Here is a 13,272-nt window from a genome sequence, read left to right as displayed (position 1 = left end):
TCATCAAGCACATGCAAAGCTGCCAAAGCAGGACGCATTCTTGGTGCAGACAAAAGGGAAATCACGACATGTGTGTCATGTGCCCTTACACTGCACGTAATATTTGTAAGTCATACCTACAGCAGGCATGATAGCCCTAAGGCAGGGTGCTGAATATTACCTGTGCTGGTCAGTCCCATTACTGCCAGTACAAGTGACCAGGGAAGCCATTTTAAAACGTGCTGAACGCTGGTGAAAATCAGTGCCCCAGCTACATGATGGCTTCACTGAAGAGTGGGATGTTCGGTATCAAACATCTTGGATTGATAAATCCACATTGATTCCAGTGATAGATTTACCAATAAATTCACAAAGAGGGCACCTTAGAGGTGCACCCTGAAAACCTACCACTCTCTGGTGTGCTCCATTACTGGTTTCTGCCAGCCTGCCACTTGAGACACTGTTCTGACCTCCTTAGGTGAGAGCCTCTGCTCTCAGGAGACCCAGAACAAAGGCCTGTCAAGGAAGGGGGTGTCACACCCCCTCCCACAGGATGACTTGCTGATTAGCCTCCCTAGGTTGGCAAACTTCAAAGAGATGCCACCTTTATATTGCTAATGTGGCTCCCCTCACAGGAGAGGAAGCCGACCCCTTTGTCCAGACTCCCCCTGGAACCTGGACAGTCGAGAAAATGAGCTAGTGAAGTATGCGTGCCACCCCCAGGCTAGTATGGCTTGGATGGATAACCTGAGATTGACACGATTTTTCAGAAGTAGCCATCTCTCTGATGGCATACGTAGAAAATCTGAGACAGGGTTATTCCCACTTCCCACAAGAAGGGGTCATAGTGACCCAAAGGGTCAGCAGCCCATTGGCTACTACCCTACACTCCCCTAAATTCAAAATTATGGGGAGGCCTGGCACCAGAGAAGCATATCCTGAAAACCTACAAAGAAGGACACTGAAGAGCCGCAAAAGCACAGGACTGAAGAGATAAAGTGACTTGACCAAGCCCCGCCGACCGTACCTGCTGTTCCTCGATGAAACTGCTCTAGAGACGTCTCGTTCTGCAGCTGCTGTGCCTCCAAAACCTAGGAATACTGCCTGCCCTAAGTAAAGAACCAAGACCTCCCATGGAATAGCGGAACTGTTCCCTGTATCTTGCAGAAAACTCCAATGAAAGGACTCTGAAGATTCTGGAACCGTCAAAACCAGACTCAGAAGCTACCACTGTGTCCGTTGCTCCAAGCCAGCGTTTAACTAGGCCAATGGTGCCACTGAGGTCTCCCAGCCCTCCAGAGCACAAGTCCATCGTGGTTCCCCCCCTCGTGGACCCTCTGACATCACCTGTAGCCTCTGCTCGCAGGCCCCCTCTACTACGACTGCTTCCGGTAAGTAAACCTGCTGCCTAAAGACACCTCTGCACAAATCGCCCCTGGACCGTGGAGAAGAGCACCAAAGGTGTCCCTACGTTTCTGAGCATCCCGAGGCCTGAGTCCCCCTGATGGTTAAGCCTGACTGGCCACCCAGTTAAAGCCTGCAGCCTCTTTCTACTGCAGCCGTTCTACATAGTATAACACTGGACACCCAATGCTATTTTTCACCTCTGCACCCGGCTGCCCTAGTGCAGCTAATGGTGTTCTGTTGGTGCTGCCTTGCACGTTGCCCACCACTCACCTTAACTGCTGGAGAAGGGTCCCTTAAGTTGCTGTACTATACCTGAATGCTGCACTGACTTTTCCTCCCGTAGAATAACATTGCAACCTCCAGAAATTGCACGGTCGACTTTCTGAACTTAAATGAATTCATAATTAAAAACATACTTCCCAAAACGAATTTCTTCTGGTGCCTGAATATTTATATAAAGATACCAGCTATTTTTATAAATTGGAGTGGATCTCCTTTTTGAGTCTCCTTTATGGACCATTGTGTGTATTTTCAGATGTCTTGCACTCCTCTGTGTTAAGCCTAAGGCTGCTCGACCACACTACCCCCTAACAGAGCACTTTGGGATTGCAATAGCAAGTCCCTGTCCACTCATATCGTGTACAGAGTCCAGTGGTTCCCTTATATCTCATTTTGATATATCATACAAAGAGGCAGCTTCCTACATTGGTGGTGCAGCTGTGGGATACAAGACTTGACATCTGCTGTACCACTTGGTTAATAAGTGATTCCATTAAGGAATCCAAAATTGTTATTAGCTGAAAATGTCAATTTTTCAATATTTTCTACATGTTTTAAATTAGCTGTTTTGGGACATACTAAAGTCAATCAGTAAAACCATTTATAATTTTAAAAGTTTTTAAGTGAGTTAGACCTTTTTGAAAGTACTTGCATTTTTGACACTTTTCTAAAAAGGTCTCTACTAAATTGAAACCATGACTGGGTAGCAAGTTCATCCCAGGCGCTCAACCTAGGGCCCTACAGGAACTTTATGTTGGACAGACTTAAGAGCCTCTCTAAAGCTTGGAACCTCACCATGGGGTCAATGCCAACAAAAGCACAGCTGCAAAAGTTTCTTGTAGAAAATGCTAGAACCATAGCTGAGGACGAAGCACCCATTGGAGATGGGGAGGCAGATGTTGAAGTGGATGAAGTAGATGATAATTCCAGCATCAATCAAACTGAAAGCAATACCACTGAGAGCACTTCTAGTAATTTCTCAGAAGAAATAGATACTGAAGATGAAGATCTTCAGAAACTGGCCAAGAGGTTAGCATTAGAGACTTAACTCTTGGCTATAGAAAAGGAAAGAGCCGAGATGGGTCTAGGACCCATCTCTGGTGGCAGCAAAATCATAAATAGGGAGGAGGATAAAGCTTTCGGCACCTAATCCCCCAAAGGGATTGTCCGAAAATATTCAGAAGGTGATTATATCACCAAATGCTTTAAAGCCTCTGAGAGGGTCTGTAAAATGAGACAGCTCAATAAGAAGTATTGGCGCTCTCTGCTATGTGAGCTGTTCTCAGGAAAGCATAGGGATAGGCTCCCAACACTGAATGAGGCAGATGCTGAGTCCTATGGCCTCATGAAGGATACCCTGATTGAGGTCTTTTGACTCATCACTGAGAATATAGGATCAGGTTCAGGGAGAGTCAGATCCGACTTTTCAGTGAAGACACTAGGTGGCTGGTTGAAAGGTAGCAATGTGTAAGATTATGATGGGCTTTATAATTTAATTATGAAACAGCATCTCTTAATTAATTATGCACCTTAGTACCTGGTAGACCTAGGTTGACTTTCTCCTCAAGAATTGGGAAAGAAGGCAGACCACAGGGTCAAAACATGGGTGACTAAAACTACCACTGGTGGGGGTGACCAAAAAAATGGGGTTGCTAAGCCCCATCAAGGGAACGATGATGATCAAGCAAAAGACAAAAACAAAGTCTGGTAAAGCCCCCCAAAAACCTGTTCAGGGAGTACACCTGAAACAGTACACAGTCTAACGGCGAGCACCAGGGTAAGAACTGGGAACCCAAAAAGATTCTTGTGCACCTGCAGTAAATGCAGAGGTAAGGCTCCAGATGGGATCACAGGTGAGCCCTGACTATGTCAGAGAGCTCACTAATGCAACTCTAATCAAAGAGGGTGGGGTGGATGTAGCTGCACTGGCTGTCTGGCCCAGTAACCAGTAGAAGTACACAACAGCCACATATCAATGGGGTGAGGGGTTAAGCACTGAGGGTTACAGGTGCAAGTGTCACTATGGTGACTGAAAAACTGATATCCCCAGAACAATACCGGACTGGTGAGACATAAACCCTCTTAAATGCTGATAATCAGGCTACGGTACATACCATGCCAATGGTATCCTTAGTATGGGGAGGGGTTACTGGCCACAAGAAGGTGGTGCTATCCTCAGCAATTCCTGTAAAATGTCTGCTAGGCAATGATTTGGAGTCCTAAGCAGGGGCTGCGGTTGAAAAAGACCCACGCAGCTATGCTGAGTATACCTGGGAGAGGGGAGAGGGGAGAGGGGAGGTGCGTGTGCGTGTGCGTGTGCGTGTGTGTGTGTGTGTGTGTATATATATATATATAAACAAAAGCACAAGGTGAAAATGAAGAGATGGAGCCTGGAATAATGGCCCACCCTTCCAAATGAAAAGGCAAGAAGACTGGGAAACCAGGTTCTGAACAGACACCTGCTCAGGTCCCCTCCTCAGAGAGAAAACCTGTCAGCCCCAGCGGAAACTGAGCCCCCAGGAGCTTGGGTCTTACACGACAGAGCTCTTGGGTCCAGGGGGACCCTCTAGGGAAGATCTGTGCCAGGGGCAGAGGACCTGTACTACTTTAGAAAGCCTGAGACAGCAAGCTGCTGGTCAGGAAAAGGAAGAGGTCAGTGGCTCCTACAGGACCTGTTGAAGGAGGAACTCCTTATACGGAGACCAGAGACAGTCAAATTAACTCCGCCAGGCCAGTCCCAAACCCAGCTGCGAAAGGAAGAACATTATGTATGGAGTTAGCTACCCCACCATGTAAAAAAATAAATCCTAGCCAAAGAAACATCAACCATGATTGTGGACTTGGGAAGAGCGTAATCTCTTTCACGGAAATCTATGATGCCTTGTGTTGGAAGCCAGAGACCCCTGGAAGCCACAAAGCTTATGCACCTGCTTTCAACAAGACCATCACCCTTGGGACATAGAACCATATGTGAGACTGACAAGACAGCCTAAGTGGCAGCAGAGATGGAAAAAGGAAACCTTAGTCTGCGTGGCATCAGTGAGACCAGATGGACACAGTCCAGACAGAAAAGACTAGCTCCAAGCGTAATGCTGCTGTATTCTGGACACGAGAAAGTGAATGCCCCACACTCAGGTAGTACCACTGTTGCTAACACCAGAAGCCAACAAAGCTCCTATTGGTCCAATATTTATCACAGCGACCTTCCGCACAAAGAGGATTAACATGAATGGTATGTATCGCTATACACCTACAAATTACAGCAAAGAAGAGGAAAAAACTGTTTCACAACAGACTCCAGTCTATCCTGGAGAAATGCCTTGAGAGAGACATCACCATATTGATGGGGAACCTCAATGCCAAGATTGGAAGCGACAGCACTGGGTACGAAGAAGTCATGGGCAACCATGGATTGGCAACATGAACAAGAATGGTGAAAGCATTGCAAATCTAGGTGCCCTGAACAGTCTGGTGATAGGCGATAGTGTATTCCCAACACAAAATACAAAAGGCAACGTGGGCGTCACCAGATAATTCAACAGAGAATCAGATTGTCTAAGTCTGCATTGCCAAGACCTTCTCGAAGTTTCTGCAGGATTTGAGAGTTATGAGGAGTGGATGTGGTGTCAGACCATCACCTTATTGTGGCCAGGCTAAAGCTGAAGAAAGTATGGATGGAATCGACAAACCAAGGACAAAGATATAACGCCACAATCCTCAAAGATGCTAAGAAAGGGAGGGAATACTCAGTCACCCTCAGTACCAAAGCTTGAATCCTGTAAGAACTAGAGGATCACAGAGACCCAGTAGAAAAACCAGTGGGAGAAGATAAAAGAAACAGTGACATCAACCTGCTAGGAGGCATTGGGTACCAAGAAACACCAGCATAAGAAGGGATCTCCATTGAGAATCTCTGCAAAATCCAAGAGAGAAAGGAAAAAGAAAGCTGCAGTCAACACCAGACTAACAAGAGCAGAAAAAGCGAAAGCTCAAGACGAGTACACTAAAACCAACAAGGAAGCTAAGCTAAGAGGAGCTTAAGAGCAGACAAGAGAATATTCATGGATAGTCTTGCCAGAGAAGCCCAGGAAGCAGCAAGACATGGAAACTTAAAAGCACTCTATGACATAACAAGGAAACTCTCTGGCAATACAGCAAGCCAGAAAGACTGGTTAAAGACAACGCTGGGAAGACTACGCTGGGTAACGAAAGCAAACAATGAAAATGGGTGGAGCACTTTTAAGAACAGCTGAACCAGCCCGTGCCGCAGTCACCACCAAACATACAGCAAGCTAAAAAGGACTTGCCAATCCACTGCAGCAGACCAACCAAGGAAGAAATACAGCAAGCCATATAAACATTTAAGAAATGTGAAGGCAGGTGGACCAGACAACATTCCTGCAGAGGCAATAAAGACAGACATTGAAACATTAGTAGACATGCTCCACCCCATGTTTGGAAGGATCCGTGAAGAGAAAAAGGTGCCACCAGACTGGAAGGTGGGATCTCTCGTCAAGATCCCAAGAAAGGTAACCAACTGTGCAAACTACAGAGGACAACTCTTCTATAAACCCTAAGCAAAGTATTAAGAGTCATCCTCAACAGAATAATGGAACAAGTAAATCAGTTGCGAGACCAGCAAACTGGCTTCTCAAAAGGTAGATCCTGCACAGACCAAATTGCAACACTGCGCATCATCATTGAGCAGTCGATGGAATGGAACTCCCTCCGTATGTCACCTTTAACGACCATAAAAAGGCATTCAACAGCACGGACAGAGAGCCCCTTCGAAAACTCCTCCGCCACTATGGTGTGCCAGATAAAGTTGCAAGAACCATCAGGAGCTCCTACGAGGGAATGACCAGCAAGATATTCCATGGCGGTCAACTCACAGAAGCCTTCCAAGTGAGGACGGAATCCACCAGGGTTGTTTGCTCTTGCCTTTTCTCTTCCTGCTGGCCACAGACTAGATCACAAACACATCCACAGCAAGGAGAAGAAATGAGATCCAGCAGACATCTTGGACGCAGCTCGCCGATCTGTACTTTCCAGACAACATGGTCCTTCTCTCCCATACCCCTCTGCAGAGGCAAGAGAAGACCGACAATGTGGCAGCCTCATCAGCACAAAGTGGCCTCAACATCCACAGGCAAAAAACCTAAATCCTGAAGGCTAACATGCCCAGCACAACTGCAGTCACTCTTGCAGGCGATGTGCTGGTTGAGGACTTCATCTAATATCAATACACTAAGATCAATACACTAAGACCTGGTCTGCAAGGCACCTCTCTTGAGGCCAAACATATAAGCGGAGGTAGGGATTCTCAACATTAATTTCCCATATACGCCTCATTTTCTATTACGAGGTAGTAACCTCCCGCTTTATTGCCTTAAACTTTTAAATAAAACTTGTTTTTATAAATGGCAGTCACCGCACTATATTACCCCTGATCAACGTACAGGAGAAATGTGAATGGTGCATAAAAATTGAACATTACAATCAAAAACCAAAAAATGGTGAAAGGGCAAGATGACACCTCAAGTGCGCACCACCAATCGAGCTCGCTGGTTGGTACTCACCAGCTATGCCCACTATTTTCTTCATTGGTAGCCATCTTGCCTTAAAAAATAAGAAAAAAGTGAAGTGAATCAATCACATCCCACAAATGCGACCATGTGAAACTAAAATTGATTTTTAAGATGGAAAAGTAGTAAATACCCAGCAGCCACTGAATGCATCTCAATACAAGAGAGTGTTATATGCTTCGACCTGAACGGGAAACGTAAACTGTAAAAACATTCAAAGACCTACATTACATAAGGTCGATATTTCGATCCCTTTTGGAAAATATTGGGATCATCATCAGGACAATATGATTACATGCCTGAGTCAAAGGATGCCAATTTCCAGTGGAGAATGCCTGGAAGTGGTGTGTACCGTGTCCGCGGTTACAATTCTGTAGAGGATCCGTAGATCGTCTTTCTGTTGGGGAACCACAATCGCGTTAAAATTGCCAAATGAAGCCGATAGGACTGATAGTGGAACCGCGTCCTCTGTTAACTGCACGTAGAGGAGGTTTCAGTGAGCCAGTTAATACGAAGCGCTGAAATGGAGCGTCTGAACAGCATGCATCCCGAAGTAGGTTTCCACGGAAATTGATAGACAAGCAGGGCGGCAGACGTCAAGGAAATAAATCGGCACAGCAAGGGCTGTCTTCATTCAGCTAAAGAAGATCTAGATCTCCAAAGACCTAATGCTGCAAGCCAGGATCAGGCTTTTCAACACCAAGGTAAAACCAGTCTTTCTGTATAGAGCAGAAATTTGGAGGATAATTATGACCACCACCAATAAAGTAAAGACCTTCATCATCGACACCTGTGAGGAAAATCCTCCAAATCAACTGGCCAAACACCATCAGCAATCCTGACCTATGGCAGCAGACAACTCCCTGCTCATGAACAAATCTTGAAACGGTCACACCCTCTGCAAGCCCGCATCAAAACACTAACAGCATATAGATACCCCCACACCTACAAGTCCATCTTTAAAAATACATAAATCGCGCTATTAGAGGTAGATAAGAAGCTGGAGAACAGCATCAAAGGTTCTAAAATTGAGTCACTTTGGGCCAATAGCAAGATTCTGTATAAAGGGAAAAGCCTAGCATTCGATACATGGATTGGGAAAGGTATCTACTACCCTTACCAACTAGAAAACGAAACATTCCCCATTACATTCACAGACCTCAAGTCAAGATATAACCTAGCTGACATTGAATTCTATAACTTTTTGAAAATTAGAACGGCCCTGTCAAAAGCCAAATTATCCGCCTCACAACCATCAATCTCCCGGTTTGTGTCAAACATTAATAAATATGGGCACCAGGTCTCACAGCTCTATAAACTCCTCCGCCCAAAATCCTCTAAACTTAATGATAAGACTGTTGCCTATTGGGATAAACAAACTAAAGCCACACATAACGAACAAGAATGGTCCACACTATGGAGCTCACCCTCACGCAATAAAATCTCCCCGGTGCTCTCACTAACAAAATTTTGGCTGCTACACAAGGCTTTTTGGACCCCTGTCCGTTTATTCTCATTATGCCTCAGGGATGACGCGTTATGTTGGAACTGTAACAAGGAAACTGGGGATTTAGCACACCTTATCTTTCATTGCCCAGTACTCAAAACATTCTGGGAGAAAATCTTTGTTTTTATAAATGGTTTGTTTGACTGTACGCTAACAAAAGAATTTTCCACCCTTACCATGGCATTTAGGAGCACAGACTTGAGATCTGAACCCGATAAGGACCTACTACTGACAGCAGCAGTGAAAATGGTCCTAACCAATTGGAAAGACACAAGTAAGACATCTTACAAAGGCTGGATCAACTCGATCACCCATCTCAGAGGAGCGGACAACATTACACTACAGAACTCACCCTGGAAACCGGCATCCAGAAGGATGTTGAAATCTCTTGACACGTACCTAGACTCTTCTGAACCGCCATGAAAATAAGATATGCCGGCGATACACAACCTGGAACCCCCCGTAACGCAGAACCCAGACAATTGTACTTAACTGGTCTCAACCACTGTCGCATTCTCGGGCCTGCCGCAAAGGGGGGGGGGGGACCTACCAACATGGGCCTACATGTGTGCCACAGAATGTCAGATGTAACTCTCCTTGCCTGTCTCCTACCACTTCTTTCCCCATTATTCTGCCTGCCTCTCTCTCTTTTTCTCTAACTATCGTCATGTGGGGTTAGCTAAACAAAAGTGATATAATGTCTCAGTACACTGATGTATAAACTGCGCTTGGTACTACCTATGCTAACCCTGTAACGGAATTGCTGATGTATTCTTGTATAAAAATAAATAAAACGAATGGCAATAAAAAAAATCAATTAAAAAAAAAAAACAAACACCAACAGGCAAGCCCTGACCAGAAACCTTCAATGGAAAAGTAAAGAACTCAGCCAATAAACACATGACAACCAGGCCTTGAGGCGGACTCCAATGAGATGGGTTACAAATGGAGTCAAACTGAAAGAAATGCCCAGGACTGAGATGTCTGGAGAGTCCTGGTTGATGGCCTGTATCCCAAGAGGGGTAGTAGGCATAAGTAAGTAATAGGTAAGTCATTCTAATCAAGGCTACTATATTGAGCACAAGCAAGGCATCAGGTATAAAAAGTCATATAACTGTAAGTATATAAAAAACAAATGACAGCTGTCAAAAAATATACAACCCCCTCGTAAAAGGGCTAAACGGCTATTACCACAGTGCAAATCGTGTACCCCCAAACAATGTCTAAGGAGGTAACCAACAACAAAATTGTTGAGACCACAGCCAACTCAGTCCTGCTATGATGAATGTATGGCACTCTTTTTCAAAGACAGCACACAACTGCTGTCTAAACAAAATCTGTACTCAAAGGAGACAACATTTGGGTGGAATAAAAGCCCCTCTCCAAGTAAATCTTTTTCATTTGTTTTCCTGTTGATCACAAACTCCGGAGACAGAAGCGCTGTCAGGTCAGACCTAAAAAACAATAGACCTATTGTGCTTGGTAAAAGTTTGATACATCTTGATATCCACATGAACCGCATACTGACAATTATTGCTATAACTGAGCTGCAAACAGATGGATGCAAGGAATGCAAGCAAGAGGTATCATATTGGATCTGGTTCACGAATATGTTTATATGTTGTAACCTAACTCAGTACATAAAAAATCATAAAATCCCCCCTGCATGAATAGTAAATATTCACAAAGAATGAACCTCATCATGCCACCCCACTTTGAACACAGCCATATGCATTTCAGTCCTGACCCTGCTCGAATAGAATAGTGCAGACCGAATTGCCAGGCCGTCCCCAAATGAATCACAAGCAACCCAAGGCTCATTACGCCCTAATTGGGTCTCCTCAGTTGGGTGTAGCTTGGTTTCAGTGGCAAAGTGAGCATGTGACAATGTCTGGGTACTGAGGGCGGTACATGAAACACCCAAAAAGATGATGGGAGGAATGTTTACAATAGATCTAAATCCCTGGCAGCATTCCAACTGATCATTATTTTCTCACCATGCCAACTCAGTTTGAACCAAGCTATAGGCAAATCAATCTTGACCCTACTCCAATAGTAACAGGCGAGCCTGAACTGCCAGGCCAGATCCTACCTGAATCGGGAAACAACAACCTCAAAATTAATGGAACTATAGTGGCTCACCCCTGCAGGCCAGCACTATCTATAAAACCAGTTAATCTAGAAAGCCATGAAAACCGGGAACCCCGCATATCTGACAGACAAGCTCACCATCTCTAGCGGCTCTCATAACAACTGCAGACAGTGCCAAGGAGGACTGAAGACAAAGTAGTACAAAAGGAAAGAACAAGGCAATAGGGTTTCAACATCTCTGCACCTAAAATCTGCAATTATATCCCGTAAAACGGCACCAACCACGCTCCAATATAGGGAAGAGCTGATGACGCCCCTCTTTAAAGAAACACTACATTGCGACGCAGTACAACTCCAATTCCGCTCTGAGAACCCAGCTACCCCTCTCAATCGTTGACAGTATATTGGACTTTGTATTGCGCTCTGATGCCTTTTTGCTATGCTCGTATAATACAATTCCTCACTGTGGAGTTCGGTTACAGTTTGCTTCAAACACTCAGCCTTCTAGTTAAGCCAACTGAGCAGAGATCTCAAGAGTTCCCTTATGTTCGAACGGAGGGTTGTAGATCAAATGTTAACATTCGTATGCTAGAGTGAGCTCAATAAGACATGAACCCACAAACTATTAGTTTCCAAGTAGCCATATATTTGACATCTTTTGTCAGCTCGGACTCTTCAGCAAACAGCATTATTTTTGCATGTTGGACTGTTAGGCCAACGAAACTGTCAAAGGTGAAACTAAAAACCCCACAAGTTATCTCTGTATTAAGCTGTAGAAATGTCTGTATGTGTCAAACATGGTATAAAGACTGAGACGCATAACGTGTGTCTGATATGAGGACTGCTACTGTGTTGTTTAACACTTCCGTATTAAAACAAATCCGGAGCCATTCTAGATTGCACGACATAGAGTGTGACTCACAGGATGACAGGTCTGTTCAGACCACCCTGGAATCATGGGAATTTATTGGACTATACGGACTCCCCGAAAACCCGATGACTGCCAGCCACATGCGCCACTTATTGGTCCCGGCTCTCCCGCATACTCAGTTACTTACCCGTCGATGGGTGCCCACAGACGAGCAGTGCGGTCCCGAGACACGGAAATGAACCCGCCCGGGGGGTGCAAGGCTTTCGCCAGCCCCCTGACATCCAGCTCGTGGCCCGGGAGCGAGCAGCTCAGCCGGTAGCGGCCCGCAGGGGCCATGTTCGCTTCCCTTGCCACTCAACTCATCGGTAAGTGATTAGATGGTGAGCAGTACGAAGGCAGAACCCGGCAACCCTGACACAGCAAGAGCCCTGGCGCAGGTTTGGCGTCATCGCCAGCGACGGAAGTGACGAAAGTGGGCTCAGCCATGTTAAGCGTAGGCCCATTGCATCCTATGAAACTAAGGGGCGGGTCGTCCCCTTGAACTGTAACCAACGTGATAAGGAGTGCGCATTCAGCCTGGCTTAGTTTCGTTTCGTCAAGACGTTGTCTCGGGCGTCGCGCTGTTGCTATGAGACGTCGCGGGCCTGTTCGTGTTCAGCAGAGAAAATAGGTAAGGACTCCGGCTAAGGCTAAGTTTATTCAGTTCGGAAAATATATATCTTTTATGAATCTTTTTTAGTGCGAAAAAAGAAATAAGGCATGGACGTTGAATTGTAACCTTAGCAGTATCATACAGCACAATCATTCATGGTTGTACAGTAAATCGTGAAATACTTCCCATCAGTTCGTAAAATATTTAATGCTTGTATTCTTGCCGGCAAGGTATAATTTGCCATACACCTCTTTCACAGGAATTGAGGGTAGGGTAGCAAACAGCGGTGAATTTTGAGGCTCATTGACGAGAGATGAGATAGGCGAGGAAAAGAGTAGGGTGTTCGTCAGATCCGAAGCGTACTTTAAAGAACAACTTATACTTGTGTCAGGGATGTAGTTTCGGATTGGGGTACTTAAATGGGGTTGAACCCCGCTCCCAAATCAGTGACATGTTAAGGGTTTGTGGAGTCCGTAGACTGGGACACCTTTGAATATATTGTGCTTTTCGACTCTTTCAAGCTTGTGTGATGCCAAACCGTAATAAATTATATGGTAAACCTTCAGTAACAGAGGCACTAAAAAACAACTGAAAGCACAAGCAGCTTGATGCTCTCCCAGCAAACCGTACCAAGAGAAATCATAAATAATCATTCAACGCGATTCCATGAGCTGGCCGGGGAGAGGGGCAAGAAAGGTAGTTAGAGAGCTGGACCTGGGCACTTGATTTATTTTTCAGCACAAACATTTTGTTCTGGTGAGTTACCTTAAAATAATTAAAAGCAGCACTTGGTGCTGATATGTTACTTTGTGTCAATGGGTATCACATGAGTCGTACATGGGCTTTCCCATGCAGTCAACAAAGTCCTATCTACTACCATCTGTATGTAGGGCTAGTCTAA

At 45.2% G+C, this 13,272-nt stretch overlaps 2 protein-coding genes across 2 annotated transcripts in view; one reads left to right on the top strand and one right to left on the bottom strand.

The window, feature by feature from the left end:
- PLAA (phospholipase A2 activating protein) overlaps positions 1–12,182 on the bottom strand; it is a 164,024-nt gene extending 151,842 nt beyond the window's left edge. The window contains exon 1 of the mRNA XM_085641332.1: positions 11,907–12,182. Within this exon, the coding sequence (XP_085497458.1) occupies positions 11,907–12,055 (149 nt within the window). The 5' untranslated portion in view covers positions 12,056–12,182. The remainder of the gene's footprint in view (positions 1–11,906) is intronic.
- Positions 12,183–12,184: 2 nt separating this feature from the next.
- The window catches only part of IFT74 (intraflagellar transport 74), a 508,298-nt gene continuing 507,210 nt past the window's right edge, over positions 12,185–13,272 (top strand). Inside the window, exon 1 of the mRNA XM_085641333.1 lies at positions 12,185–12,389. The gene's annotated coding sequence lies outside the window, so the exon portion shown is untranslated. The remainder of the gene's footprint in view (positions 12,390–13,272) is intronic.

The sequence above is a fragment of the Triturus cristatus genome, chromosome 2_2 (genome assembly GCF_964204655.1).
Source record: "Triturus cristatus chromosome 2_2, aTriCri1.1, whole genome shotgun sequence".
In the NCBI taxonomy this organism is placed as follows: domain Eukaryota; kingdom Metazoa; phylum Chordata; class Amphibia; order Caudata; family Salamandridae; genus Triturus; species Triturus cristatus.
Note: the sequence above shows the minus strand (reverse complement) of the source record. Positions and strands in the feature narration are given on the sequence as shown.